Below are 26,229 nucleotides of genomic sequence, written 5' to 3'. Positions count from 1 at the left end.
CTAAGAGGACACTGTCTCCCTCGAGAGTGTCCCCTTTCCCTTTTTCTATCCCTTCCATAACTCATGCCTGTTACTCCGAGCAACATGTCTGAGATCTTTCACTCCTGATCGCAAGAATCGAGGTTAAAGGGGGTCTTCACGCTGCCTCAGTTTCTCGGAAGGCCCCAGCTCCGTAACAACCCTGAGCAAGGCATAATCCTCCCAAGTAAAATTCCTCTCAGCTTTTCATCAGTGTTTTGTAGTTTTCAGTACCCAGGTTTTGGACATATTTTTTTTTTTTTTTAAAGAGAGAGAGAGAGAGAGAATTTTAATATTTATTTTTTAGTTTTCGGCGGACACAACATCTTTGTTTTGTATGTGGTGCTGAGGATCGAACCCGGGCCGCACGCATGCCAGGCAAGCGCGCTACCACTTGAGCCACATCCCCTTGGACATATTTTTAAAATGAGATTTATCCCTGTACGTTTCATTTTTAAATTTTTTAAGTTTTTTATATTTTTTTAAGTGAAAGAGGAGAAAGGGGAGAGAGAGAGAGAGAGAGAGAGAGAGAGAGAGAGAGAGAGAGAATCTTTTTTAAAAAAAATATTTATTTTTTAGGTGTAGATGGACACAACACAATGCTTTTATTTTTATGTGGTGCTGAGGATCGAACCCGGTCCCGCCCGTATTAGGTGAGCGCTCTACCACTGAGCCACAATCCCAGCCCACATTTCATTTTTTTTTAATGATAAAGGTGGAGAATTTATAATATGAAAATCGACATCAGAAGTGCTTCAAAGTCTGAAACTTTTTGAACACTAGCTTTTCAAATTTCAGTCATTGGGGCATTTTGAAATTTTGACTTTCTAATTAGGGATGCTCAATTGGCAAAGTTTAAGCAAATATTTAAAAATCTAAAAAATTGCAAAATCTGAAAACATTTAAAAGGGACATTCAACCTGTATTGTATAATATGATGAGTTAAGGTCTTATTTATAATGATATTGTATTCATGATATAATATTGCTTTTTAGCTTTCTATTTCTGATTATTTGTTACTAGAGTAGAAACACATTGATTCTTGTATACTGATCTTGTATTCTGTTACCTCAACTACACCTATCAATTTGAATAGTTTTTTTTAAACAATTTTGTAGGATTTTCTGTCATGTTTGAGAAGAAAGAAACGTCTACTCTTTCCTTTCTAATCTGGATGCTTTTACATTTTTTCCTTGGCTTTTTGCCCTGGTAAGTGTCTCCCATCCTGCACCAATGAGAACTGTAAATGGTCCAAACACAACTGGACAAGAGCCATGCTCCTGACTGTATTAGAAAGCTTCCCATTTTGCACCATCCAGTATGGTCCCATCTGTGGGGTCTCTGTAGATGTTTTTCATTAAGTGAATTCCTTTCTGTTGAGAGTTTTTGTTTTATCAGAAATTAATTTGAATTTAGTCAAATGCTTTTTCTACTTATATTGAGATAATCACATGGTCTTTCATATATATATATATATATATATATATATATATATATATATTAATAGTTGGACACGATACCTTTATTTTATTTATTTACTTTTATATGGTGTTAAGGATTGAACCCAGCGCCTTGCTTGTGCTAAGTGAGTGCTCTACCACCGAGCCACAACCCCAGTCCCTAGTCTTTCTTTTGTACTTGTTAATACAGTAAATTAACATTGGTTGATTCTCTAAAGTTAAACCAATTTTGAGTGCCTGGGATGGATAATCTCCAAATGGCCATGAGGTCGTATCCTTATTGGATTCAATTTTGTTAAGAAATGTTACATCTGTGAATATGAGGGACATTGGAGAGCAGTTTTGTTTGTTTGTTTGTTTGTTCGTAGAGTCTTTTTCAAGGTCAACATCCAGAAAAGAGAGGTTGATCTTTAGTTTCCACCTCAATTGCTCATTCAGTTTCTACTTCTTTTATCTCCGACTCCAATTTTCTTTTGATCCTATTTTTTTCACTTCTCTCTCTTCCTCTTCCTCTTTTCTCTTCCCTCTTCTCTTCTAATTCATTTCTCCTTACCTTGGCAAATCCCATTAGTAGATTTTTTGCGGGAGGTGGGTACCAGGGGTTGAACCCAGCGGGTGCTTTATCACTGAGCAACATCTCCAGCCACCTGCCCGCTTTTATTTCTTTTTCTTTTTGAGACAAGGTCTTGCTAAATTGCTGTGTCTGGCTTTGAACTTGTGATCCTCCTGCCTCAGCCTCCTGAGCTCCTGGAATTATAGGCATGTGCCACTGGGCCTGGCACATTAGTAGATTTTAAACAGCTTTAAAAATTGGTTCTTTGCTGTCTGAAATTGGCATTAGCCCCAAAATTTATATAAGAACTCAAGTGAGCACTGGGAATGTAGTTCAGTGACAGAGCATATGCTCAGCATGCACAAGACCCTGGGTTCAAAAAAAATTAAATAAGAACTAAGGTGGTTAATATCTCTGCAAACAAACAAATAAATTCTACATTCCAATACTTTCTTCTTCTAGAGTAGCTCACGGTTTATTTATTTACTTATGCAATGGATAAGTCCATTGCAATAGATTTTTTTTTTTAATCTTGTAACTTGGTTACACAAATACAATGGGGCAAAAGCCCTTCTTCCTGTAAGAGGAAATCAGACTTGACTAATCCCTAGATTGGTTCAGAAGAAGTCAAATCAGGTGTTGATAAATGCTGATATATTACATATCAGGGTAGAGACAGTAAATAACAGACCATATAGGAGATATTCACAAACTGTAAAGAGAACAAATTATTTGATTCAGAATAGAATTACACCAGAAATTAACCACAGCACTCTCCACCAAAATCTTCCTGTTGGAAGGGTTGTGGTAGTGGTAAAGCACTTGTCTAGCATGTGTGAGGCACTGGCTTCGATCCTCATCACCACATAAAAACAAACAAATAAATAAAGGTATTGTGTCCAGTTAGAAATACAAGATATTTTTTTCTTTCTTTCTTTCTTTCTTTCTTTCTTTCTTTCTTTCTTTCTTTCTTTCTTTCTTTCTTCCTTCCTTCCTTCCTTCCTTCCTTCCTTCCTTTCTTTCTTTCTTTCTTTCTTTTTCTTTCTGTACTGGGGATCCAACCTAGGGTGTTCTAACACTGAGTTTCACCCCTGTCCTTTTTATTTTTTAAATTTTGGATAGCATCTCCCTTAATTGCCCAGTCTGGCCTCGAACTTGTGATCCTCCTGCATCAGCCTCCCCAGTCACTAGGATTACAGGTGTGCATTCTTCTAAATAACTTCTGAGGGAGTGCATTTTAGAATTTAATTAAAGTGTCTATGTTTCACATTTCTTTTCTTTTTGGGGGGAAGGGGAAGGTACTGGGGATTTAACCCAGGAGCCACTGAGCCAGATCCCTAGCCCTATTTGGTATTTTATTCAGAGACAGGGTCTCACTTAGCACCTTGTTTTTGCTGAGGCTGGCTTTGAACTCATGATGCTCCCCGCTCAGCCTCCTGAGCCCCTGGGATTATAGGCGTGAGCCACTGTGCCAGGATCACATTTCTTTTTAAATGGAGCCTCTTACAAGCTCTATTAGGAGATCTGCAGTGGAGAACTGCAGGTCTTGGAGAAAATCTACGCCTCCTCCTGCGGAAACTATTCCCCATTAGGAAAGTAGCTCCCGGATGTTTCTAGGCCCCGTGGAATCTGAACGCTTGACCATGGGACACCAAGGGCCTGTGACTTGAGCTGAACATCACAGTCCAGGTGCTGTCTGAGTGGCCAAACCGTGACACTGGTTGTGCACAGCGTCCATCATTTTTGGGAAAGGTCAAGAGGTCAGAGGGCACAGGTGAATGCCTGGCAGGTGGCCCAAACTCCCATGGCGCCTGTTCCTCCTGTCTCTCCCTCTACCACATCTATGGGCTCGTGGGAAACTCCTGTGACCACTTTCCAGAGCAAAGACCAGTTTTACACTGACACCAAGCACACGTGGATGGCCGCTGCATTGGCTGTCTGTTCAGAGGTGGCCCTGAGGGAGGGGCCTACTTGTGTGGACGGAGAGAAGACCTTAGTCCACTTCTGCATGGATCCAAAGTGGGTCACATGGTCAACGATCTGAAAAGAATAAAAATTTAAAATGGGGACAGGGAGGTATGTGAATGGTCCTCTGAGATGTGCACAGAGTGCTATCCACTCTCTGAGTGCTGAGTGGACAGTGTCAGCAAACGTCTTTCCCCATCCAACTGTCCTCCCTGAGCCGTGGACAGATAAAGTGTATCATGGGATGAGGGCTCACTCTAACAATGTCACATTGTCCTCTTGAGAGGCCTGTCCTGTAACCCACCAGGGATATTTTTCTGGCAGATCTTCCAAAATTAAACAAGAGGAAGAAAGGACCACAAGGTAGATCTCTAGACAACACTCCTGCCACTGCAGAGTCGGCCTGAGGACTGAGATACCGTATCTCCTGGCCTACCCTGAGGAAAATGACTCCATTTGAAAGTCTGAGCCTCATTTGAAAATGGTGATAATTCCTTCCTTGCAGGCAGGTGATTAAGTTTAAAAGGAATATAAAGGAAGTATGTATGGCCAAGCCAGGCTGACTTGGGTTTAAGACCTGTCTTGTCATTCAGGGATTATATAACTAAGAAGTGGGGGCTGAGGTTGAGTTGGGTGCTTATTGTCATCCATCTATTCTGACATCTTGACCTCCATAGTCTTTATATTATCTTTCTTGGACCATCAAAACAAAGTTGTCACAGACAGGGCAGTTTGTTTAAGCAACAGAAGTTAATTTTCACACGGTTCTGGAGACTGGAAGTCCAAAAACAGAGCATTGGCAGATTAGGTTCTCTTGGGGCTTCTCTTCTTGACTCACAGACACTGTCTTCTCCCTGTGTCCTCATGTCATCTTTCCTCTGTGCACCCTTGACCCAGGTGTTTCCTTGTGTGTTTAAATTTCCTCTTCTTAATGTGGTACATATACACAATGGAATATTACTCAGCCATAAAGAAGAATGAAATGATAGCATTTGCTGGTAAATGGATGAAACTGGAGACTATCATGCTAAGTGAAATAAGCCAGTCCCAAAAAAACCAAAAGCTGAATGTTCTCTCTGATATGCAGATGCTAACTTGTAATAAGCAGCGGGTGGGGAAGGGAAGAACAGAAAATCACTGGATTAGATAAAGGGGAATGAAGGAAAGGAAGGGGGGATGAGAATGGGAAAGACAGTAGAATCGGACATAACTTTCCTATTTTCATATATGAATACTCAACCAGTGTAACTGCCCCTCATGTACAACCACAAGAATGGGGAGTTTTCGTCCATGTGTGTATGATATGTCAATATACATTCTACTGTCAGATATAACTAAAAAGAACAAATAAAGTTTTAAAAACACACACACACACAAAATTTCCTTTTCTTACCAGAATACCAGTCAGTTTAGATTGTTTCCCGCCAATGACCTTTTTAAAGACCCTGTCTCCAAACATAGTCACATTCTGAGGTATTGGGGGGTTAGTGCTTCAATGTGTAAATTTGGGGGAGACACGTTCAGTCCTCTCTCCTCCAAAGAGCAGATGGCAACACCCAAAGTCAGAATCTCATCAGGGACACAAAGCACGTCTCTCAGAATATCTCTGGTAGTTCCCCAGATCACTCAGAATAAAGCTGGAGTTCTCTGTTCTCTTAGAAAGGGCTGTGACAGAATTGAACAGAGAAAAGGGGCATCTTGTCTTCACCTTTGTGATTCAGATATAGGGAGTTAGGGGAATAGAAAGAATTTACATAAAAGATCTTGGGGAAGCACTTTCATGCTTAACTTCATTTAACTCCAAAAACACCCACGGGGCAAATCTTCTGGAGGTCCCGATGCAATGTACAAAAAGAAATGTATTTCTAAGTGCTTCTGAAGCCATGGCAACTTTGTGAGTCTCTGCAACAGAAAACACTACCACGTGGGGTGTCCAGGGAATCGCCCAACTGTCCGTTTCTTGATCCCAGTAATGAGTCGTGGGCTCCCACTATGTACCAGGCACCGAGCCCACAGCAAGAACAACAAAATGAATGTCATCATTGACCTCCAGCTGTTTACTCGACACCTACTATCTAAAAGGCATTCTGAGATGGTCTAGGATTTCTGATCCCAAACCCAGTTTCTCATCTCAGTGTGTTCCTGACACTTCTCTTTCTCTCATGTCCAGTCCTTCAGCAAATCCGCTGAACTCCACTGTCAAAACACACCCCACCACCCACCCTGTCCATCGCTTCTCACCTGGGTTCCTGCGGTCACCTCCTCCCTGGGTTCCCTTTTCTCAACCCATCAGCTTGGTGGGATGCTGACTCAGGAGACCAGCTGGCATCCCTGCTCTGCTCGGAACTTTCCAGTAGTTCCCCAGATCACTCAGAATTCAGCTGGAGTCCTCAGCTGAGGATGTCCTCAGGATGTGGCTTCTCCCTCTCTGACTCCTCCTCTCTCCCCCTCCCCCTCTGCTCCAGCCGGCCTCCTCTGGTTGCTCAGACAGCAGATAGCCCCAGGCCAGCTCCCCCACCACCCCCAGGTCCAGTTTAACCTTCGCCTTCTCAGGGAGAACTCCCCTGATGACCATCTTTTAAGTTTAATCAAAGAAAAACAAAACAAAGCCAAGCATGCTTTGTTTTATTTTAACCCACTCAGCCACTTTGTTGTTATTATAATTGTTGGTGCTTTTTGGTTTATTGTGTCTTCCCCATTGACTCACAAGTCAGCTCCACTGGGGCTGGGATTTTCTTTTTCCTTTTTAGTTTTAAAGCTGTATCCCCAGTGTTTAGAAGAGTGACGGACAGTAGGTGGTTGGTTGGAAATTTTGAGTGAATATGCAATTACATATTGTGGTCAAAAGAGAGAAATAGGGAGCCTTCTAATAATGCATAACTTGGGCTTCTGACTTACACCAATTTTCTTTCCTGAGTTAACCTAGAGCTCACCAAGGGGCAGGGGTGAGAGTTCTAGCAGGGGGACATGACATGGGCAAAGACTAGCGGGTGTAACCTCTTAAAGGCCCATAGCCCTTCCCCTGAGACCAAGCACTTAATATATGGGCCTTCTGGGGACACTTATCTAAACCATAGCTAATGTACATCCTCCTCCAAAAAATTGAAAACTGGAACTCAAATACATGTGCACACACATTTTAGCAGTACAATTAACAACAGCCAAAAGATGGAAAAAACCTGATTATTTTGTTTATTAATAGATGAATGGATAATTGTGAGATGCATACCTCTGTCTACTTATCTGCGTGCGCGCGCGCGCGCACACACACACACACACACACACACACAAAGGGAATATTATTCAAACAAAAAAGAATGAAGTCCTGATACATGCTATAGTATGGATGAACTTCAAAGTCATGCTAATGCCATTTTTAGGTTAATGCTGTGGCATGTATTAATAGCTCGTTTCTATGTATGTCTCGATAGTATCTTCTTGTAAGGTCACACCATGGTTTCCCAGTTTGGACGTATGTACATTCATGTTTAGGTCTGCATGTGGACATATGCATTCACTTACTAGGGGAAATATCTGCAAAACATCTCTCCAACAAAGGACTTGTAACTGAAATGCTTATAACTCAGCAATAAGAAGATTACAATAAGAAATGGGCAAAAGATTTGAGCAAACACTTCACCAGAGAAGATATTGGATGGGAAATAAGCAGAAAAAGATGGTCAACATCATGGGCTGTTAGAAAAATACAGAATGCAAACACAAGTAGATGCCACTACTATTAAAATGGCTAAATCAACAAGGTGACTATTTGAACTGTTAGCAAAGATGAGGAGGAAGGTGAACCCACACTCTGCTGGTAGGAATGTGAAATGGAATAACCACTTTGGAAAACCATCTGGCGGCTACTTTAAAATTCAAACCATGCCACTCAGCAGCTTTATTCCATTGCTACATCAATCTTATTAAGGGGAAATCAAGTGGAATTATCTTGGAAGGTGTTTGCCTGACAAATAGACCTTATTGATGAAGGATAGGTAGAGTAGTGACACTTTCAAGTCAGTCTGCTGCGGTTACCGTCCCCTGGTGGCTCTCAGCAAACATGGCTCTATCCATGGTGCTAAGTTCCCTCTCTTCACTGACATGAAGATGGCAGTCCTGGCACTACCAGCATTAAACTTTACCTTTTTCTTCTTCTTTTTCCTGTCTGGTGAAAAGATTATAAATCATGTCTCTTCAGGTCTGATGGTGAATGCCTGTAATCCCAGCAGTTTTGGAGGCTGAGACAGGAGGATTGCAAGTATGAGGCAAGCCTCAGCAATGTAGTGAGACTTTGTCTCAAAATTAACTGGAACTCAAATACATGTGCACACACATTTTAGCAGTACAATTAACAATAGCCAAATAAGGGTTGGAGATGTAGCTCAGTGGTAGAGTCCTCCTGGGTTCAATCTCCAGTATCAATAAAATAACATAAAATAAAATAAAACATGTTTCATTTTACTTGGGGGAAGATTGAAGGTTAAAAAGAGGAAATAAATTGTACAACTCAGAGTAAAACTAGGACAGGTCTAGAATCTCTTCTGAAAGCCTGCAATTTCCAAATAACACAGCTTCTCCTCTTCTTTCACACTTAAGGGAATTTTTTTCCCCCAAAACGGAGCTCCAGGTCAAAGGTTTTGGTGTTTTAATGTCAGAGGTTAATTTAATCTCCAGTGTGACTGCATTCAAGAATATTGGCACATGGCAATGCCGGTTTCATCTTTCGTTCCTTTTCTTGATGGGTGCGGGTACTGGGGATTGAACACAGGGTGCTTAACCACCGAGTCATGATCCCAGCCCTTTTAATTTTTTATTTTGAGACAGGGTCTCACTAAATTGCTTAGGGCCTCGCTAGGTTGCAGCTTTGAATTCACGATCCTCCTGCCTTGGCCTCTGGAGCCGCTGGGATTACAGGCGTGCACCACCGCGCCCAGCTCATGTTTCATTCTTATTTGTCTCCACATCTTTGGTGAGTGTCTTAAGGCCTGGAAAGATAGCATGACTTTTCATTAAATGATCTAGACTCCTGCTCTTTGTAATACAAAATCTTGTAACCTGAATACAAATCTGTTTGCCAAGTCAATAATTTTGTTTACTGGAGAACACTGGGTGCCTTGGAAATGAATCGTTTGGACGACTTGCGTATCTTTGGTGGTGAGCAGTGGTTGGCAGGAAAGACAGATTGCAGGCCGTGTTGAAGGGCTGGGTTCCTGCCTGTGGCCACTATTTCCTGGTTTTGTAATCCAAGTTTTTACTTCTCCTTTCCAGGGCTCAACTTCTCAGTCCCTGAAGTGCGTCAACAGAACCAGTTCTGAGAATGAGCCCCCCAGGTGGAAGGGCCACAATGACCATGGGGAGGAGTGGACCACAGTGTTGGGTGATTTGTTTTGATAAAGGAAGGTCTTCTGGAAGTCATGTGGACGTGATGCGTGAAAGGAGGTAGATAAATCTTGTGGTGGGAAATAGGATGTCCACAGTCTCAATGGTTCACCTCGAGTGCTTGCTTTGCTACCTGAGAATTCAACTAACAGGTCTTAAGGGCCTCCTGATGGGACTCATGGGTGACACAGAATATTACCAAAAACAATTAAAATGACTCTAATCATACAGAAGCCATCAGACAGGTCCATATTGGGTAAGATGCCACAGTACAGTGGCGATTAAGATGACTACAGAGACAAGACGATCTGTGTTTGATCCTGGAATATCTCTCTGATGCTGTGAAGGATGTTATTGAGATAACAGAGGATAATTGAAAAATGGTTTATTTATTAGACACAATATAGTAGTAATGTACACTGCTTGGGTATGATAATGGTCGTGTGGTTAAATAGAACAAATCATTATTACTATTATTATTATTATTTGGTACCTGGTATTAAACCCAGGGGCGCTTAACCACTGAGCCATATCCCCAGTCCTCCTTTATATTTTATTTAGAGACAGGGTCTCGCTGAGTTGCTTAGGGAGTTGCTAAGTTGCTGAGGCTGTCTTTGAACTTATGATCCTCTTGCCTCAGCCTCCCATACAGTTGGTATTATAGGCTTGCGCCACTGCACTTGGCTAAAGTCATTATTGGTAAAGAGGTTCTTGCTGAAGCACTTAGTGGTGAAAGTCACAAGGTCTAAAATTTATTTAAAACAAATTTTTTTAGTTGTAGTTGGACACAATACTTTTATTTTATTTATTTATTTTTATGTGGTTCTGCGGATTGAACCCAGCGCTTCACCCTTGCTAGGAGAGCACTCCACTGCTGAACCACAACCCCAGCCCAAAATTTTAATTTTTTTATTTTAAAAATAAATTTTATGTATGAAATATGATATGTCAAGAGCTTTGTAATGTTTTGAACAACCAATTAAAAAAATAAACATTATTCTAAAAAAAAAATAAATAAATAAAAATAAATTTTAGGGGCTGGGGTTGTGGCTCAGCAGTAGAGCGCTTACCTCCAACACATGAGGTACTGGGTTTGGTCCTTAGCACTATATAAAAATAAATAAAGATTAAAAAAAATTAAGATTTTGTGTTGTAGGTATATAAACAGCAAAATGTTAATTGTCGGTGAATCTAGGTGAAGAGTATACACCTGATCATTGTTTGTCTGTTTAGTGGTGCTGGGGCTTGAACCCAGGACTCATATATGCTAGGCAAGCGCTGAACCGCTGAGCCACACCCCCAGGCCTCTGGTCATTATTCTATCCTTGCAATTTTTCAATAGGTCTGAAAACTTTCAAAATAAAATTAGGGAACAAAAAAAAAAAAAGAAAAAGAAATAGAGAACACTTGGGCAGCTTTGGAGCCAGGTGAGATCGAAGGTTTCCGACATTATGGTGCATGGAGCAAGCCCTGTGTGGGGCTGCGCTCAGGAATGACAGATGGGGAGACCACTGGGGAAAGACAGCCACGGCACAGGTGATCAGGCAGGGGCAGAGGGAGGGGCTGGAGCTGGGGAAGCCCACGGGGGAAATACTTCTTTCTCGCATCACTGAGCAAGTCTCAGAGGAGTAAAAATGTGTTTTCTGGAAGGTTTATCACCATGAAAGAAGTACTTATACTTCACAGTGTGGTATTTGTCTCCACGGAGGATGCCCCACCCAAGTGCTAAAAGATCTGGCTTAACCCTCCGTTGGTAAATATCCAGAGAAAGTCCTGTCATGATCTGGGCTTCTTGTAACCCATGAACCCATCATCCAGGCAAAAAGGAGAACAAAAGCAGAATGAGTTCGCTGAACTGTGGTCTGAGGGGCCCAGGATTGATTATCTAGATTGGCCACAGCTTATTTAGAAGACTTGGAGAAGGCCCTTTCCTTCGCTCTTCCATAAGACAAGAAAGATTTGTAATTGTTGCATCTAACAGCAACCCACCCCAAAAATGAAACAAACAAAAACAAACCCAGTAGTGTCAGTGCTGCAGATGAACTCCTTAGAACTCTTTATGCCACTGTATGGCACTGACAGTAAATGACAGCGTTTGTCATTATTTTAATATATATGCTCTTATTATGAAGTAGGAATTCATAGAAATCCACTGACACCCCTGCATCCCACATGGTGTAGCGGTCAAGAACTGGCTCCTGGGATTGCACCTGTGTCCAGCACTGGAGTGGATATGGTACCTCTCATCTAGATTCCCTTGGCCGGCTGACGTCAGCTAATGATGTCTCACCGTTTCCCTTTCTCTGGAGAACGATTTTTTTAAAAGAATTCTCTGTAGTTGGACATACTAACTTTATTTATTTTGGGGTAGTGCTGAAGATTGAACCCAGTGCCTCACACGTGCTAGGCAAGCCCTGCCACAGAGCCACAACCCCAACCCTGGAGAATGATTCTTGCCCAGTGAAAGCCCCTGACCAAGAAGGCTACACGCCTTTCACGCTCTCAGCTCAGGGGAAGGCCTCAGTCAAGGACTGGTTGGAACGGGAATGCAAATGGTAGCCTGCTTCACGGGGGTCCACTTTGTGGTGCAATGTGTGGAGTCTGACCTCAGTGAGTCTCTAGGCAAGATGCATCCTTTCTCTGTCTTTCTCCTCTCCTCTCCCCTCCTGCTTTCCCCACTCTTCTCCTCACACCTATCCCTCAATAAAACACTTGAGACAGAATCCCTGACATGGGCTCTGCTTCTAGGATACCCAACCCAAGAAAAATATTTCCTAACAGTGGAGATTAGACACCCTAGCTGCTGTACCATAGTAGAGGTTTGGTTTTAACTTGCATGGCGTCCACTTGACAGAGTACTGGGGGAAGGTGTTCTCTGCTTTCCTCAGACTTACACCGACTGAGGCAGGGGGAGGTGCTGTTGCCTCCGTGTGCATCCAGGATGTCCCTGATGTCAACGTCTAGCTGATAAATGGTGGAAAGAGAAGGTATTCCCGCTTCTCAATCATTCGGATTCAGCCATAACAGAAGTAATTTCTGCCCATGGTGGACACTAGGCACATGGTCCAACCTCGAGGCAAGGGGAGCTGGGACCCTGTCTGGACGGTCACCCCTTAGCAATGTCTCAATACCGTAGAAGGGGAGCGAGGATCTCTGCTGGCTAGTTATGTCTGCCACACGACATGGCCTTGGGTCAATTATTTAGCTTCTCTAGGGATCTGTTTCTGTACCTATAAAATTGAGCCATTAATAGAGTCTCCCTTGAAGTTGTGGTCTATGATCACATAACTGCTTAGGTTGGAACAAAATAAGGACCCACTCATTGTGTTAACTATCTTACCATTTGTGGAGAAACCGACTTGGTTTATATAGAGATCTTAATCCTTATCACAACCCATCAGTGCAGATGACCATGGCACCTACTTTATGGAAGAGAACCACGAAGTTTGGACAAGTCAATGATCGAAGGCAACTGAGAAGAGCCCATAGTAAGCAGTTTTAGAGACCAAGGGTGGACAGACGTGGAGTTAAACAGCTCCACCCCAGCTTTTGCCTTTGCCCCTTGAGATAGGCAAGAAGGCTGGTTGATATCCTGGCTCAGGCCTGCAGCTCCAGGCCCCGCCAGCCTTTCGGTTCTCATTCCAGTTGCTCTCACCCACGACAGTCCAGCCACCTGCTTTCTGTCTAACCCTTGTGAAGGCCAAGCTTGATCCCATCTTGGGCCCTTTGTACCTGCTCTTCCCTCTGCCTGGAATGCTTCTCCCGCATGTCTTTCCATGCCTGGCTCTTGCTTTTCATTCTTTTCCCACTCAAACATCAACCACCTCCTCAGGAAGACCCTCCCCGGAGCAGTCAGCTCAGTCACTTTCATGTCCCCCGGTTTTCACTCTTTGCCTAGCACCCAGAACCATCTAGTATTTTCCATGCCCAGGCATTTGTTTAGTGTCTGTCTCTCTTCCTAGGCTACAAGCTCAAAGAGAGCCATGGTCTCATTTGCCTTGACTTCCTGGTATTCTCCAGCAACGAAGATGTTGCCTGGCACAAAGTCAAACCTCAGCCCCTATTTAGTGATTCATGCAAGACGTTTACTTGAATACCTCTGACCCTATTTGACACTTTGCCCACCCTTCCCTTCTCTCATCCTCCTGGGACACTGCTTTAGGCCATGCACGGTTCCAGAAGGCCCGATTCACACGGGAACAATGTGGATCCCTGAGAGGGATCCATGTGACAGCAGGCAACTCGACCAAGGTGGTGATAGTGCCGTAGCCGTCTTTCCTTTCTCATTCATTGATTCAGTCAGTAAATATTTGTGCAGCATCCATGGTATGTAGGGGATGCAAACACAGCAGGAGAGGAGAAAACATGTCTCTGCCTGTGCAGAAAATGTGAAATTTGCAAACAGAAAAATAGAATGCATAGAGATGGCAAAAACAAATGTGGAGTTGCAAGTTACATATTCATTCTACTTTCTCCTCTGTTCCTGTTCTTGCCCTCTTCTGCCTCTCTGTTCCATTTCACAATATCTGCATAGAGCTTCTGCAGTCACTGATTGAAGCCCCTACTCTCTCCTGTTTTGCTCCTACCTGGGGTGAAGGTTTGCATGGGCTTGCTAGAATAAATGGTTAAATAGGCAGAAGTTTGGGGATCAGGCTGTCAAACTTTTGGTAACAATATCAGATGTGGCAGGAGCATCTGCACTGCAAAAATGGTCAATATTTGTGGATGTTGTCTTTCTGGAAAGTTGAATTTCTAGCATTCCACCTCTCCCTTCTGTTTGTGGGGAAGAAACTTTACAATGACAAGGAGTGTCTTAACTCTTCATAGACATTCAGCCCTTCCATACCATCCCTTCCATACCATTCCATCTTCCATCTTCCGTCTTCCACTCCTTCCCAGGTGGCAGGGAAATGAGGACTCCAGGGCCTCTGCTGTCCTATGAAGGGAGATCAGAAGAGAAAACCTAAAGGTTATGAAAATAGGAATAAAAAGGAAAGCAAGCCAAGTGCAGTGGCGCACGCCTACAATCCCAGCATCTTGAGAGGCTGAGGCAGGAGGATCACAAGTTCAAAGCCAGCCTCAGCAACTTAGTGAGGCCCTAAGCAACTCAGGGAGACCCTCTCTCTAAATAAACTATTAAAATGGGATGGGGATGTGGCTCAGAGGTTAAGGGCCCCCTGTGTTCAATCTCCAGGACCAAAATAAATAAATAAAGCAAAATAGGAAGGAAAGAAAGAAGTAAGAGGGTAAACTGTGGGGGGCAAAGGCTGGGGCAGGGGACATGAGGACCTGCACACTGCACAGTGTCCTCACAGGCAGTTCAGCCATCCTGCCACCTGGGCTCAGAAGTGGGCCAGGGAGGAGTTGGAGCTGGTTTCTTAGGTCTGAGGGAAGAGTAGCCACACAGATATCTGGGCCTTTAGAGGGTGGGGCCCAGGATCCATTTAGCAATGCCCTGCCCTCTCTGGCGTTTCCTGTGATGCCTTAGGTAACATGAGATATATAAGGTCTGTACTTCTGGTTAAAGAGCGTAAAGGGGATTTGCAGCCACAGATTAGTAATGAGCTCCACATCACTGCTGGCCCTGCTGGGGGTCACCTTCTTGCTGCCCTGTGAGTGAAGAACCTAACCTGGAAGTAGATTTCCATGGAGGTCAACTAGGAAGCTATTAAGATGGATTTGCTCCCCCTCTCCCAGGTGTGCACTCTTTGGACTGTCAGTGGGCGGCCATAGAGACTGTGTTGAACACATCACAGATGCCCGTGGAGTGGACAAATGGCAAGAAAACCTGTGACTTCGGCGATGGTTGCCAAGACACGTTAATGCTCATAGAGAATGGTGAGAAGAGACCCTGAGTCCTCAGACCCATCCCTCCCGGTCAGCCCAGTCCCTTCCTTTCCGGTACCTCACCTACTTCGCCATGAACGACCTCTCTCTAGGATGGAGTTATGATGGCCACCTTCACCCACCTGCCCCTTTCTTTTCAGGACCCCAAGTGAACTTGGTGCTCACAAAGGGCTGCACTTCAGAAGAGGATCACGAGGTCCAAGTCACTGAGCACAGGACAGGCCCTGGGCTCTCTGTCATCTCCTACACTCATGTGTGCCGTCATAGAGACCTCTGCAATGACCTGTCCACCTCCGTCCCTCTCTGGTCCCTGCATACTGAAAAAGGTGCCGGGGGAGTTGGGAGCTCAGGAGGAGGAGAGGGAAGGGACTGTTTGGAGCAAGGAGCACAGGGCTGAGGGCTGACCTCAGCACACAGGGTGAGGCTGGTATTTACAGACTCCCCTTTGCTGGATCCCTCCCTTGGAAGCTCCCTGCTCCCTCCCTGGTGCCTGGCTCTCCATCTCTTCCCCTGGCTTCCCCTCCCTCCCACTGCTCCACCCACAAACAGCTCAGGACTCCCTGGCCCACTTCCTCCAACAGTCCTGCAGCACCCACTGGGCCCATTCTCTGAGGCAAAACCACCAGGACTGGTCAGCCTGCTCAGTCCTCCCTTCCATGCTGCTAGGTTGACTTCACTACGTTTTCTTCTGGGCTTTTGACATTTCCACTTCCTGAGTAAGAGTGGCCTGTAACTTTGCACTGTCCTCACCTGGTGCTGTAAACAGTTTGGAGTGATGTCTTGCTTTTCCAAACTCTGGAATATTTTGTGACCAGGGCATCATGCCTTCCTTGGCTGGATGGTAGAACTTGTGGGTGAAGCTTCTGGTGCCTTCCAGGCACCCCCCCTTCCTTAACCAAGTCTGTATCTGAGTCCAGTCCTAGGAGGCCCCTCATCTGCCTCAGCTGGGGCCCAGAGTCCCTCCTGTGCCCAGCCCAGGTTCCTTGCAGAGCCCCATGCCCTCTGGTGCTGAGAGGAGCCTGAGGAGGGCATGTTGGGGTGACTGGGCAGGCTGATTCTTGGGCCAGCACAGTGGGGTGGAGAGAAGGCATCTGTCTTCTCAGTGCCCCTCATCTGTCTGTCCTGCCCCAACCCCACCAGTCCTAGGGACCCTGCAGTGCCCAGTCTGCTTTTCCAGATACAACTGTCCAGAGAAGGCTTCACAGCAGTTCTGCCCTGTGGGACAGACTCACTGCTACAATGGAGTCCTCAAACTCAGGGGAGGTAAGCCTGGACATTGGGGTCCCTGCAGAGACCGACAGGGGAGGACTGGGGTGTGGGATCTGAGTCTCTGGGGAATAAGGGTAAGCTGAGGCAGGGTGAGGGACCCAGGAGAGGGTGGGGCTGAACTTCCCTCTGAGGGTTGGGTGACTCTGTGTCTCCCTCTCCTCTTCTCCCCTCAGGGGGAATTGCCACCAATCTGAGAGTACAGGGGTGCATGCCCAAACCAGGCTGTGATCTGCTCAATGGGACCCAGAAAATCGGCCCCATTGCTGTGAGTGAGAACTGCAATCCCAAGTCAGGTGAGTCTCCCATGGACCAAGGCTGTGCCCTGTGCTGTAGCCTTGGGGCAAAGTGATCCCTATAAGGTCCAGGACAGGCAAAGGCGTCACAGAAAAGCCCAGGTAATTTAGGTGTTGATCACTCCCCATGAGCAAGGGTGAGGGGACTGTCCAGGCTGGAGGTCCTTTGATAGAAGGTGGAATGATAGCAAGAAGTGCTCAGCTGAAGGAGAGGGAGGGCGTCTGCCCTAGGGAACAGGATCCCGTTGAGGGGAGCTTTCAATGACGCTGGGCCAAGGAGGTCAGGGTGGCCCTTTCAGGTGGGAGGAGATGGGATGGGGAAGGAGGTGCAGGGTGGCTCTGCCTGTGAATGTGTGCAGCAGCCAGTGCAGAACCACCTGCTGGCTGTGGTGCTGGGAGGGACTGGTTGTCCCCAGTTCTGTTTCCTGCCCCCTACCTTGGGCCGCCCTGGCTCTCCCACTTCCCGGGGCCATCTCCATGCACCTCAGCCAGCCCCAGCCAAGGAACTGCAGCTCTCCAGTCGTCTTGCTGCACAGGAAAGAAAATCAGAGAGAAACCTGAGGCTGCTTTGGGTGTGACAGGGAAGGAAGTGCTAAACGGGGACACTGGGAGAGTCCCCACTCACCCACTTAGATGCAGCCAGACTGGTGACACCTGACAGGTAGAGAGGATGCTGGAGTGGCTCAGGAAGAAGAGTAGCAGGGCAAAAGGAAGCCGTGGTGGGGACAGGAGATGGGATGGGAGTCTGGCTTCCCTGGGCGCATGGTGGTCCCTGTCACCTCCTCAGGTCACCAAACCCTTAGATCTTCAAGGAGAGAGCTGAGTGTGTCCAGAGGACTTTGCTCTGTGTTTCAATCAGTCTCTCTGACTAGACTGGGAGCCTTGTGGACACGGGCTGGCTGTCACTGACACCAAGATTTCCAGCCTCAGTGCAGCACAGAGTCAAGGGCTAGCACAGGGCAGGCGTCAACTGGTTGCTGCCTGTGAATGAGGACCCAACTTGCAAATGGTTTTCGCTGGAGACTGGGCAGAGGAACCTGCTAAAATAGATTTGCGCTTTCAATCCCAGGTGCGCAGGCCCTGGAATGCAAGTGGGGGGCAATCGAGGCCGTAAGGAATGTGTCAGAGCTGCCCCTCCAGTGGACAACTGGCTGGGAATCCTGCGCCCAAGGCCAGGGTTGCCAGGAAACGGTGATCCTCATGGTGAATGGTAAGGACGCCCCTCCCACTCAGCCCCGCCCTCAGCGCCCTGGGAGGAAGGCCCCGCCCCCAGTCCCTGGAGGCCTGTCCACTCCTCAGCAGCTGCAACGTATTCGGTGCCAGGTCCTCTTCCCTGCAGCATGTCATCCCTCTAGGACGCTGAAGTTCTGATCCCCACCCCCACTTGCCCCTCTCTCTCCTTCCAGGACCCCTCGTGAATGTGGTGCTCACAAAGGGCTGCACTGAGGCAGAGGATCAAGAAGGCCGCGTCAGTGAGCTCAGGAAGGGCCCCGGACTCACCATCATCTCCTACACGCGCGTGTGCCGCCATAAAGACTTCTGCAACGACCTGTCCTCCACCGATGCCTTCTGGACCCCGCCCCCTGCTGCAGGTGTCAGGGGGAGTTGGGAGCTCAGGAGGAGGAGAGGGAAGGGGCTGTCTGGAGCACAGGGCTGAGGGCTGACCTTAGCACCCAGGGTGAGGCTGGTATTTGCAGACTCCCCTTTGCTGGATCCCTCCCTCGGATGCCCCCTGCTCCCTCCCTGGTCCCTGGCTCTCCATCTCTTCCCCCTGCTTCCCCTCCCTCCCACTGCTCCACCCATAAGCAGCTCAGGACTCCCTGGCCCACTTCCTCCAACATCCTGCAGCACCCAACTGGGTCCATTCTCTGAGGCTAAACCACCAACATCAGGCTGACCTTGCTCCTCAGCTGGTCAGCCGGCTCAATCCTCCCTTCCATGCTCAGTCCTCCCTTCCATAAGTTGACTTCACTACTTTCTCTTCTGGGCTTTTGCCATTTCCTCTTCTTGAGTAAGAGTGGCCTGTAACTTTGCACTGTCCTCACCTGGTGCTGTAAACAGTTTGGAGTGATGTCTTGCTTTTCCAAACTCTGGAATATTTTGTGACCAGGGCATCATGCCTTCCTTGGCTGGATGGTAGAACTTGTGGGTGAAGCTTCTGGTGCCTTCCAGGCACCCCCCCTTCCTTAACCAAGTCTGTATCTGAGTCCAGTCCTAGGAGGCCCCTCATCTGCCTCAGCTGGGGCCCAGAGTCCCTCCTGTGCCCAGCCCAGGTTCCTTGCAGAGCCCCCATGCCCTCTGGTGCTGAGAGGAGCCTGAGGAGGGCATGTTGGGGTGACTGGGCAGGCTGATTCTTGGGCCAGCACAGTGGGGTGGAGAGAAGGCATCTGTCTTCTCAGTGCCCCTCATCTGTCTGTCCTGCCCCAACCCCACCAGTCCTAGGGACCCTGCAGTGCCCAGTCTGCTTTTCCAGATACAACTGTCCAGAGAAGGCTTCACAGCAGTTCTGCCCTGTGGGACAGACTCACTGCTACAATGGAGTCCTCAAACTCAGGGGAGGTAAGCCTGGACATTGGGTAAGGCATAAGGGTGAGCCTAGGCAGGGCAGGGGACCCAGGAGAGGGTGGGGCTGAACTTCCCTCTGAGGGTTGGGTGACTCTGTGTCTCCCTCTCCTCTTCTCCCCTCAGGGGGAATCACCTCTAATCTGAGAGTACAGGGGTGCTCGCCCAAACCAGGCTGTGACCTGCTCAATGGGACCCAGAAAATCGGCCCCATTGCTGTGAGTGAGAACTGCAATCCCAAGTCAGGTGAGTCTCCCATGGATACCAAGGCTGTGCCCTGTGCTGTAGCCTTGGGGCAAAGTGATCCCTATAAGGTCCAGGACAGGCAAAGGCGTCACAGAAAAGCCCAGGTAATTTAGGTGTTGATCACTCCCCATGAGCAAGGGTGAAGGGACTGTCCAGGCTGGAGGTCCTTTGATAGAAGGTGGAATGATAGCAAGAAGTGCTCAGCTGAAGGAGAGGGAGGGCGTCTGCCCTAGGGAACAGGATCCCTTTGAGGGGAGCTTTCAATGACGCTGGGCCAAGGAGGTCAGGGTGGCCCTTTCAGGTGGGAGGAGATGGGATGGGGAAGGAGGTGCAGGGTGGCTCTGCTTGTGAATGTGTGCAGCAGCCAGTGCAGAACCACCTGCTGGTTGTGGTGCTGGGAGGGACTGGTTGTCCCCAGTTCTGTTTCCTGCCCCCTACCTTGGGCCGCCCTGGCTCTCCCACTTCCCGGGGCCATCTCCATGCACCTCAGCCAGCCCCAGCCAAGGAACTGCAGCTCTCCAGTCGTCTTGCTGCACAGGAAAGAAAATCAGAGAGAAACCTGAGGCTGCTTTGGGTGTGACAGGGAAGGAAGTGCTAAACGGGGACACTGGGAGAGTCCCCACTCACCCACTTAGATGCAGCCAGACTGGTGACACCTGATAGGCGGAGAGGATGCTGGAGTGGCTCAGGAAGAAGAGTAGCAGGGCAAAAGGAAGCCGTGGTGGGGACAGGAGATGGGATGGGAGTCTGGCTTCCCTGGGCGCATGGTGGTCCCTGTCACCTCCTCAGGTCACCAAACCCTTAGATCTTCAAGGAGAGAGCTGAGTGTGTCCAGAGGACTTTGCTCTGTGTTTCAATCAGTCTCTCTGACTAGACTGGGAGCCTTGTGGACACGGGCTGGCTGTCACTGACACCAAGATTTCCAGCTTCGCTCAGCATAAGAGCTGGCTCAGGGCAGGAGCTCAGGATCTATATGCTGAAATGAGGTCACAAAGGATTCCATGGTTTCCTGTGGTATCTTTAGATACCAGACTCTGGGCCTGCCTAGAAGGCTTCTGGACATGGGTGGCAGTACACCTCACTTGGGTTGATCAGCGCTGGGGCAGAGGAGAATATGAGGAGAGGAAGATACGAATGTCCTTGTGGTGGTGGTATCAAAGAGGGCTTCCCAAAAGAGGTGACTTTCAAGCTGAGCTGTGTCTTAATGATGAGCTGCAATTTCTCAGTAGAAGAGGAAAAGCTATTGACAGGGACCTGAGTGGATCCAGGAGGCAGCTACTTCCTTTAAGAAGGTTTCCTCACCTGTGCCTGAGAGGGACTCAACAAGAGGTTGGGGTGCAGATGAGATGGTGTAGAGGATGGGAGAGAGCTATCACAAGCAGAAGGGGCCAGCTAGGGTTAAGCCCAGGGGTCAGGTGGGAATGGATACTGGTAGGAAGCTGGGAAGTAGGAGGTAGAGGGCTGATCAAGCACTTGCAGAGCCAGGCTTGAGGTGGGGGACTCTCTGGAGAGTGGGGAGCTATGGAAGGCTGTCCAGGAAGAAGGGACAGAGTCTGAGCCAGTTTTCTTTCCTTTGGATTAAGGTTGGTTTTAATGGTCTGGTCCTTGTCTCTGGGACTAAGTCACATTCATAATCTAGAAGGTATTTAGCAACACATAGATCCTCAACACCCAAAGCAGAGAAACACAGAACACACAGCATGCCAAGCATGCAAACCCAACGCCTACCACAGAGTATGTCACATGCCCAGGGCATCAGTACATCCCCCTGCCACGCAAGCACCCCTCACAGCCCACACATGGTACTCTCGCGAGTGTATACACAAACCACAAGCCATGTGCCGGGTAAGATGGAGCTGTAATGCTACAAATAAATATTCTTCATATACACCCATATTCTGTCAGCTTTCAACACTGGAGTCAAATCTTGGAGGATGCTTTTCTTGCGTGGTTAAGTTCAATTCCATTTAGCAAATATTTATTGAGCATCTGCCAAATCAGGTGTCAGAAGCTAGATGTACAAGATGTCAGGGAAAAAGTGAAAGGAGAAGGACATTTCAGGGTGACAGAACAGTTCCATGCAGAGGCACAGGGGTGAGACAGGGTGGGGGGCCAGAGTACAGATTGCCCAATATGGGCCATGGCAGCCGCATGTTTTGAAGGTAAATCCAGGAGCTTGGACCACGTAAGCCCTTGTCTGCCCTCCTAAGGAACTGGGCAGTGGTCCCAGGGAGAGAAGGTTAAGAGCCTAATGTCTGAATCGGAGAGATGTGGGTTCCAGTCCCCCCTCTGCCAGTGAACCAGTTTTTGAGTATCAATACCATTTGAGTGTCAAAAGTCCCTAAAATGCTCTCCTTCTTTCCATTTGCTCCCTGACATTTTGTCGTACCCGGGCCTAGAGGACCATGTGAGTGGGGCGGTGATGGAGAGTAGAGCAGCCATGTGAATGGAGAGGTAGGGCGAGGCCAGGTCAGGCAGGGCCTCAAGGGTCATTTTCAGGACTCAGAATTCTGAGTGGGAAGAGGGACCTACTGGAGTCTTCTGTGCAGAAGAGTGACATGGTTGACCTTCCTTTAATGAGATCCCTCTGGCTGTCAGGTAGAGAACAGGGTGGGGGAGTAGGGGTGGTGCGCATGGCGGCCCATGAGGAGGCAGGAGAGTCATGGGGTCATGGGCCTGGCTGGACACAGCAGAGGTGGTTAGGTTCTGGAGACATTTTGTACCTTAAACCTGCAGGATTTCCTTATGGATGCAACATGGGGTGTGAGACAAAGAATGACCAAGAATGACTGCAAGGTTTCAGCTTAAGCAATTAGAGGAAAGCAACTGCCATTGACCGAGATGGGGAACTTTGTTGGGGAGGGGAGCAGAGAGAATGAGGATATGACTTGGAGGAAGAGGGGAGCCGGACTTGCAATTTTGTCACCTGTGAAATGGGGAAACGGACAGCTCTCCATCACGGGACAGTTGTGAAGGTTACACGTGTTTGCACATGCTGAGCTCTAGGACCATGAGCTTCTGTGTCCTGAGACATTGCTGATCACGTATGAACTGATGATAGGGCCCAAGCTCATAGTTGTCAAACTAGACTCCTGGGGGCCACTGAAGTCAAGATAGGTACCTGTTGAACCAATCACCCACTCCAACCCTGACCATAAGGAACCAGAAAGCCTGAGTTCCTAGCCCAGCTCTGCCGCTTACTGGCTATGTGACATCGGGTGAGATATTCACTAAATCTCCGGCCTCTTTTCCTGTCTTGAAAACAGAGGTGATGATGATGATGATGATGATGATGATGATAATGTCACTGACTTTGGGGGTTGCAGTGAAGAAAGGAGACAATCAAGCCAAAGGTGAAGATGAAATGAGTTAATTCATAGAAAGCAATTATAGTGGCCAGGCACTAAGCAAGGGCTCAGTACACACTAGGCATTTGAATGTTTTTGTTTGGAACATAGGATTTCTCAGTTAAAAAGGGGGTGTAGCTAAGAGATAGAGTACTTACCTAGCATGCATAAGGCCCTGGGTTCTAGGAGCAGTACCATTTTTTTTTTCTTTTTTGCAGTGGCACACACTTATAATCCCAGTGATTTAGGAGGCTGAGGCAGGAAGATTGCAAATTCAAGGTCAACCTTGGCAATTTAGGGAGACTCTGACTCAAAATTTTAAAAATTTAAAGGACTGGGAATGTAGGTCAGTGGTAAAGCACCCCTGAGTTTAATCCCCAGTATTGCAAAAAAAAAAAAAAAAAGAAAGAAAGAAAGAAAGAAAGAAAAAGAAAAAAAAAAGAAATATATGGTCTCAAGCTACTTTCCTCATTGTCCAAATGAGGACTTTGAAGCCTAGTCAGGGAAGTAGAGAGAGGCTGAGGGTAAGAACCAGCCATCTATAGCTTTCACATCCAAAGGAGAAGAGACACCTTCCTCCAAGGGTCACAAGAGGAGGGTTCCTACAGGTGTCCCCCAGGTAATGGGGTCAGGAGGCTTAGATTTCCAGGTGCATTCTAAGCCTGAAATTGAGGGATTCCATAGCCAGGTCAGCCATAGTGTGATTCCAAATATGATCACCTTTCAGAATATGGGACCTGGAGGAACGGACAGGGCGGGTTCCCTGGCTCATGCAAACCCTGGTGATTTTCTGTCCCCAGATACTCTGACCTGTAACCGGGGTGTCATGTTGCAGATGGGGAGAAAGTTGGCTCAAGATCCTGTTGAATGGACCTCATCCACGAACCAGATGTGTGATCCTGAGGAGGTGTGTCAGGAGACACTGATGCTCATAGACGTAGGTGCGTGGGCTGAGCAAGACAGGGCCAAGTCCCTGCACTATGGCCAGTGCCTGCCCACCTTGCACTCCATCCCCTAAATGTCCTGCCCACTTCCACTCACATCTAGAGATCTCAGTCCAGCACTCTGCTCTTGGTTTCCCCTGATGAAAACTGGGGGGCCAAGTATTGATAAGTATAGTGCCTACCTTGCTGGGTAGCCATGAGGATACGGTGGCCTCCATGCAGAGGACTGAGCACAGCGCTGGCACAGAGGCACCTCAATGACTTCATTCATTGGAAAAATGTATATTGAGCACCTGTGTTAGGTACTGCAGAGCCATTGATCGCAACTGCCTTGATTGCAGTTTTATACTCTAGTGGGGAAATGAAAAGAAAAACAGACAAAAAAGAGCAAATTATGGGTCTGAAGACAAGAGCCCTGGAGAGAAACCCAGCAGGAAGAAAGGAGATACGGAAAGTGAGACGAAGGTTGCAATTACAGGTGCTCAGGGCAGGCTTTATGGAGAAGGTGACATTTGAACAATACCTGGGAGGTGGCAGAACATGAGGGAGAACCCAGTTTCTGGCCCCAGTCTTTACTGGACACTAGGATGACCTGTACTAGTATAACCCAGGATTGTGTTCACCCTCTGTCTGGGGAGCACCATGAAGCCAGAGTTGCTGCCCATCCTCTCCCCAGACCAGCTCTCACTCTCTTACCTCCTCAGGACACAGATCTCTCCTAATGGGGAGCAAAGGCTGCAGCAAGGCTGGGGCACAGAACTCTCAGGCTGTCTCCTTACACTCCCAGCTGCCTGGAGTGCTGGTTGCCTCCTATGTCCGGGTCTGCTCCTCTGATTTGTGCAACAATGCTGGCAGCAGCAGTGTCCTGCTGACCTCCCTTCCTAAGCCAGGTATGGCATCCTTGAATGACCCAGATACTCCATGCTCCAGCAGGTGGCTGCAGGTGGGAGCAGAGCTGTGCACGCGCAAACTTGTCTCTGCTCCCCAGCTGCTCCTGCCCCAGGAGGCCTGCAGTGTCCTGCCTGTGTACAGTTTCTTGGATCCTGCGCACAAAGCTCCAACTTAGTTACCTGCCCTAGTGGTGTCACTCAGTGTTATGATGGTAACATTGCTGTCAACGGAGGTGAGTACTGAATGCTGAGTTCCAAAGATAAAGGGAATGAAGACTCAGACCCCTGAGTCTGAGGGAGGAGGGCTGGGGCCTGGACTCCTGGGACTTTACATGTGGTGCCTTGTGTATCTCCTGACTGGGTCTTTACCCTCCAGGTGGGTTGTCTGCCACATTGAGCATTCAAGGTTGCATGGCCCCAGCTTCCAAATACTTGCTGAACCACACACAGAATGTTGGGATCTTCTCTGTACGTGAGAACTTTGAAGATGATAACAAGGAGCAAAACCGTATAGCCCCAAGTGGAGTAGCCCGGGCCACATACCTGCTCTGGGTGATGGGGATGGGGCTATTCCTAGCCCTTTGGAATGGGGACTTTACCCTCTCTGCTCAATCCGTCTCCCCATGATTCTTAACCTTTCCTGTCACCTAAACCCAACAATTGACCTCACAATCTAATGGCCTTGGACACTGAATTATTTTCCCATCCTCACTCTGTCACCTGGTAATAACATGGTGGGTGGGGCAGGGAGCAGCTGAACTTACCCTGTAGGAGAGGGGACATGCAAGTACTTGGCCACATGCATCTTATAATAAAGACACCCTGTCCTTTCTCCTAATACTGGTATTTCTCTATGTAAGGGGAGGGAAGGGTATGGGACAGGGAAGGATAATGGGGGAGGAATCACCATCCAAGCACATACTTCTTTGTTCTGGTTCATATCTTCATTCCAACTTGGGTGTTAGCAGAGCCTTCAGGGTGTCGCAGACCCAAGTATTAGGGCATCAACATGGCTTAAGGGGGGAAGGAGCACTCGAGCCATTGACACTTCTTCCTTGTCAGCCGTGGTCCCAGTGCTCACCCATTTGAGTAATTGGAGAAGTTGGTAATGGGATAATTGACATAAGAGGTTGAGAGGAGTTGACATCAAAAGGGTTTCAGTTCCCCCGGGGTTGTTACCACTGGGTCTTTGTTACCATCCTAGGCCTGAAAGGGTGAATAGGAGCCATTGCTGGAAAGAAAGAGGTACGGGGGAGGGTGGGCTCTCTAGCCCAGTGTCACTATAGGGATGGAACTGGGGAATTAATATTTGAACCTCACCTAGTGTCCTCCCTCTGGTCTCTAGTTAGAGCTCCCCATTGGTTGAATTCAGCTGGAAGCCATAAGGCAGGAGATCCCATTGATGCATAGATCTGCCACTCACAGTATAGAGTAGGAGAAAGAAGGGGAGGAAGCA

The 26,229-nt window shown here is 47.5% G+C and overlaps 1 protein-coding gene across 1 annotated transcript; it reads left to right on the top strand.

Annotated features, from left to right (window-relative positions):
• Positions 1-14,935: 14,935 nt before the first annotated feature.
• On the top strand, positions 14,936-25,450 carry Cd177 (CD177 molecule). The gene is given in 15 exon segments (XM_076837511.2): positions 14,936-14,987; positions 15,049-15,213; positions 15,363-15,548; positions 16,363-16,485; positions 16,665-16,779; positions 16,939-16,945; positions 17,862-17,994; positions 18,191-18,376; positions 19,221-19,343; positions 19,473-19,592; positions 23,740-23,880; positions 24,588-24,773; positions 24,872-25,006; positions 25,150-25,335; positions 25,338-25,450. Coding segments are annotated over 15 exon segments (1,971 nt in total).
• The last annotated feature ends 779 nt before the right edge of the window (positions 25,451-26,229 follow it).

The sequence above is a fragment of the Callospermophilus lateralis genome, chromosome 18 (assembly GCF_048772815.1).
Source record: "Callospermophilus lateralis isolate mCalLat2 chromosome 18, mCalLat2.hap1, whole genome shotgun sequence".
NCBI classification, from domain to species: domain Eukaryota; kingdom Metazoa; phylum Chordata; class Mammalia; order Rodentia; family Sciuridae; genus Callospermophilus; species Callospermophilus lateralis.
Note: the sequence above shows the minus strand (reverse complement) of the source record. Positions and strands in the feature narration are given on the sequence as shown.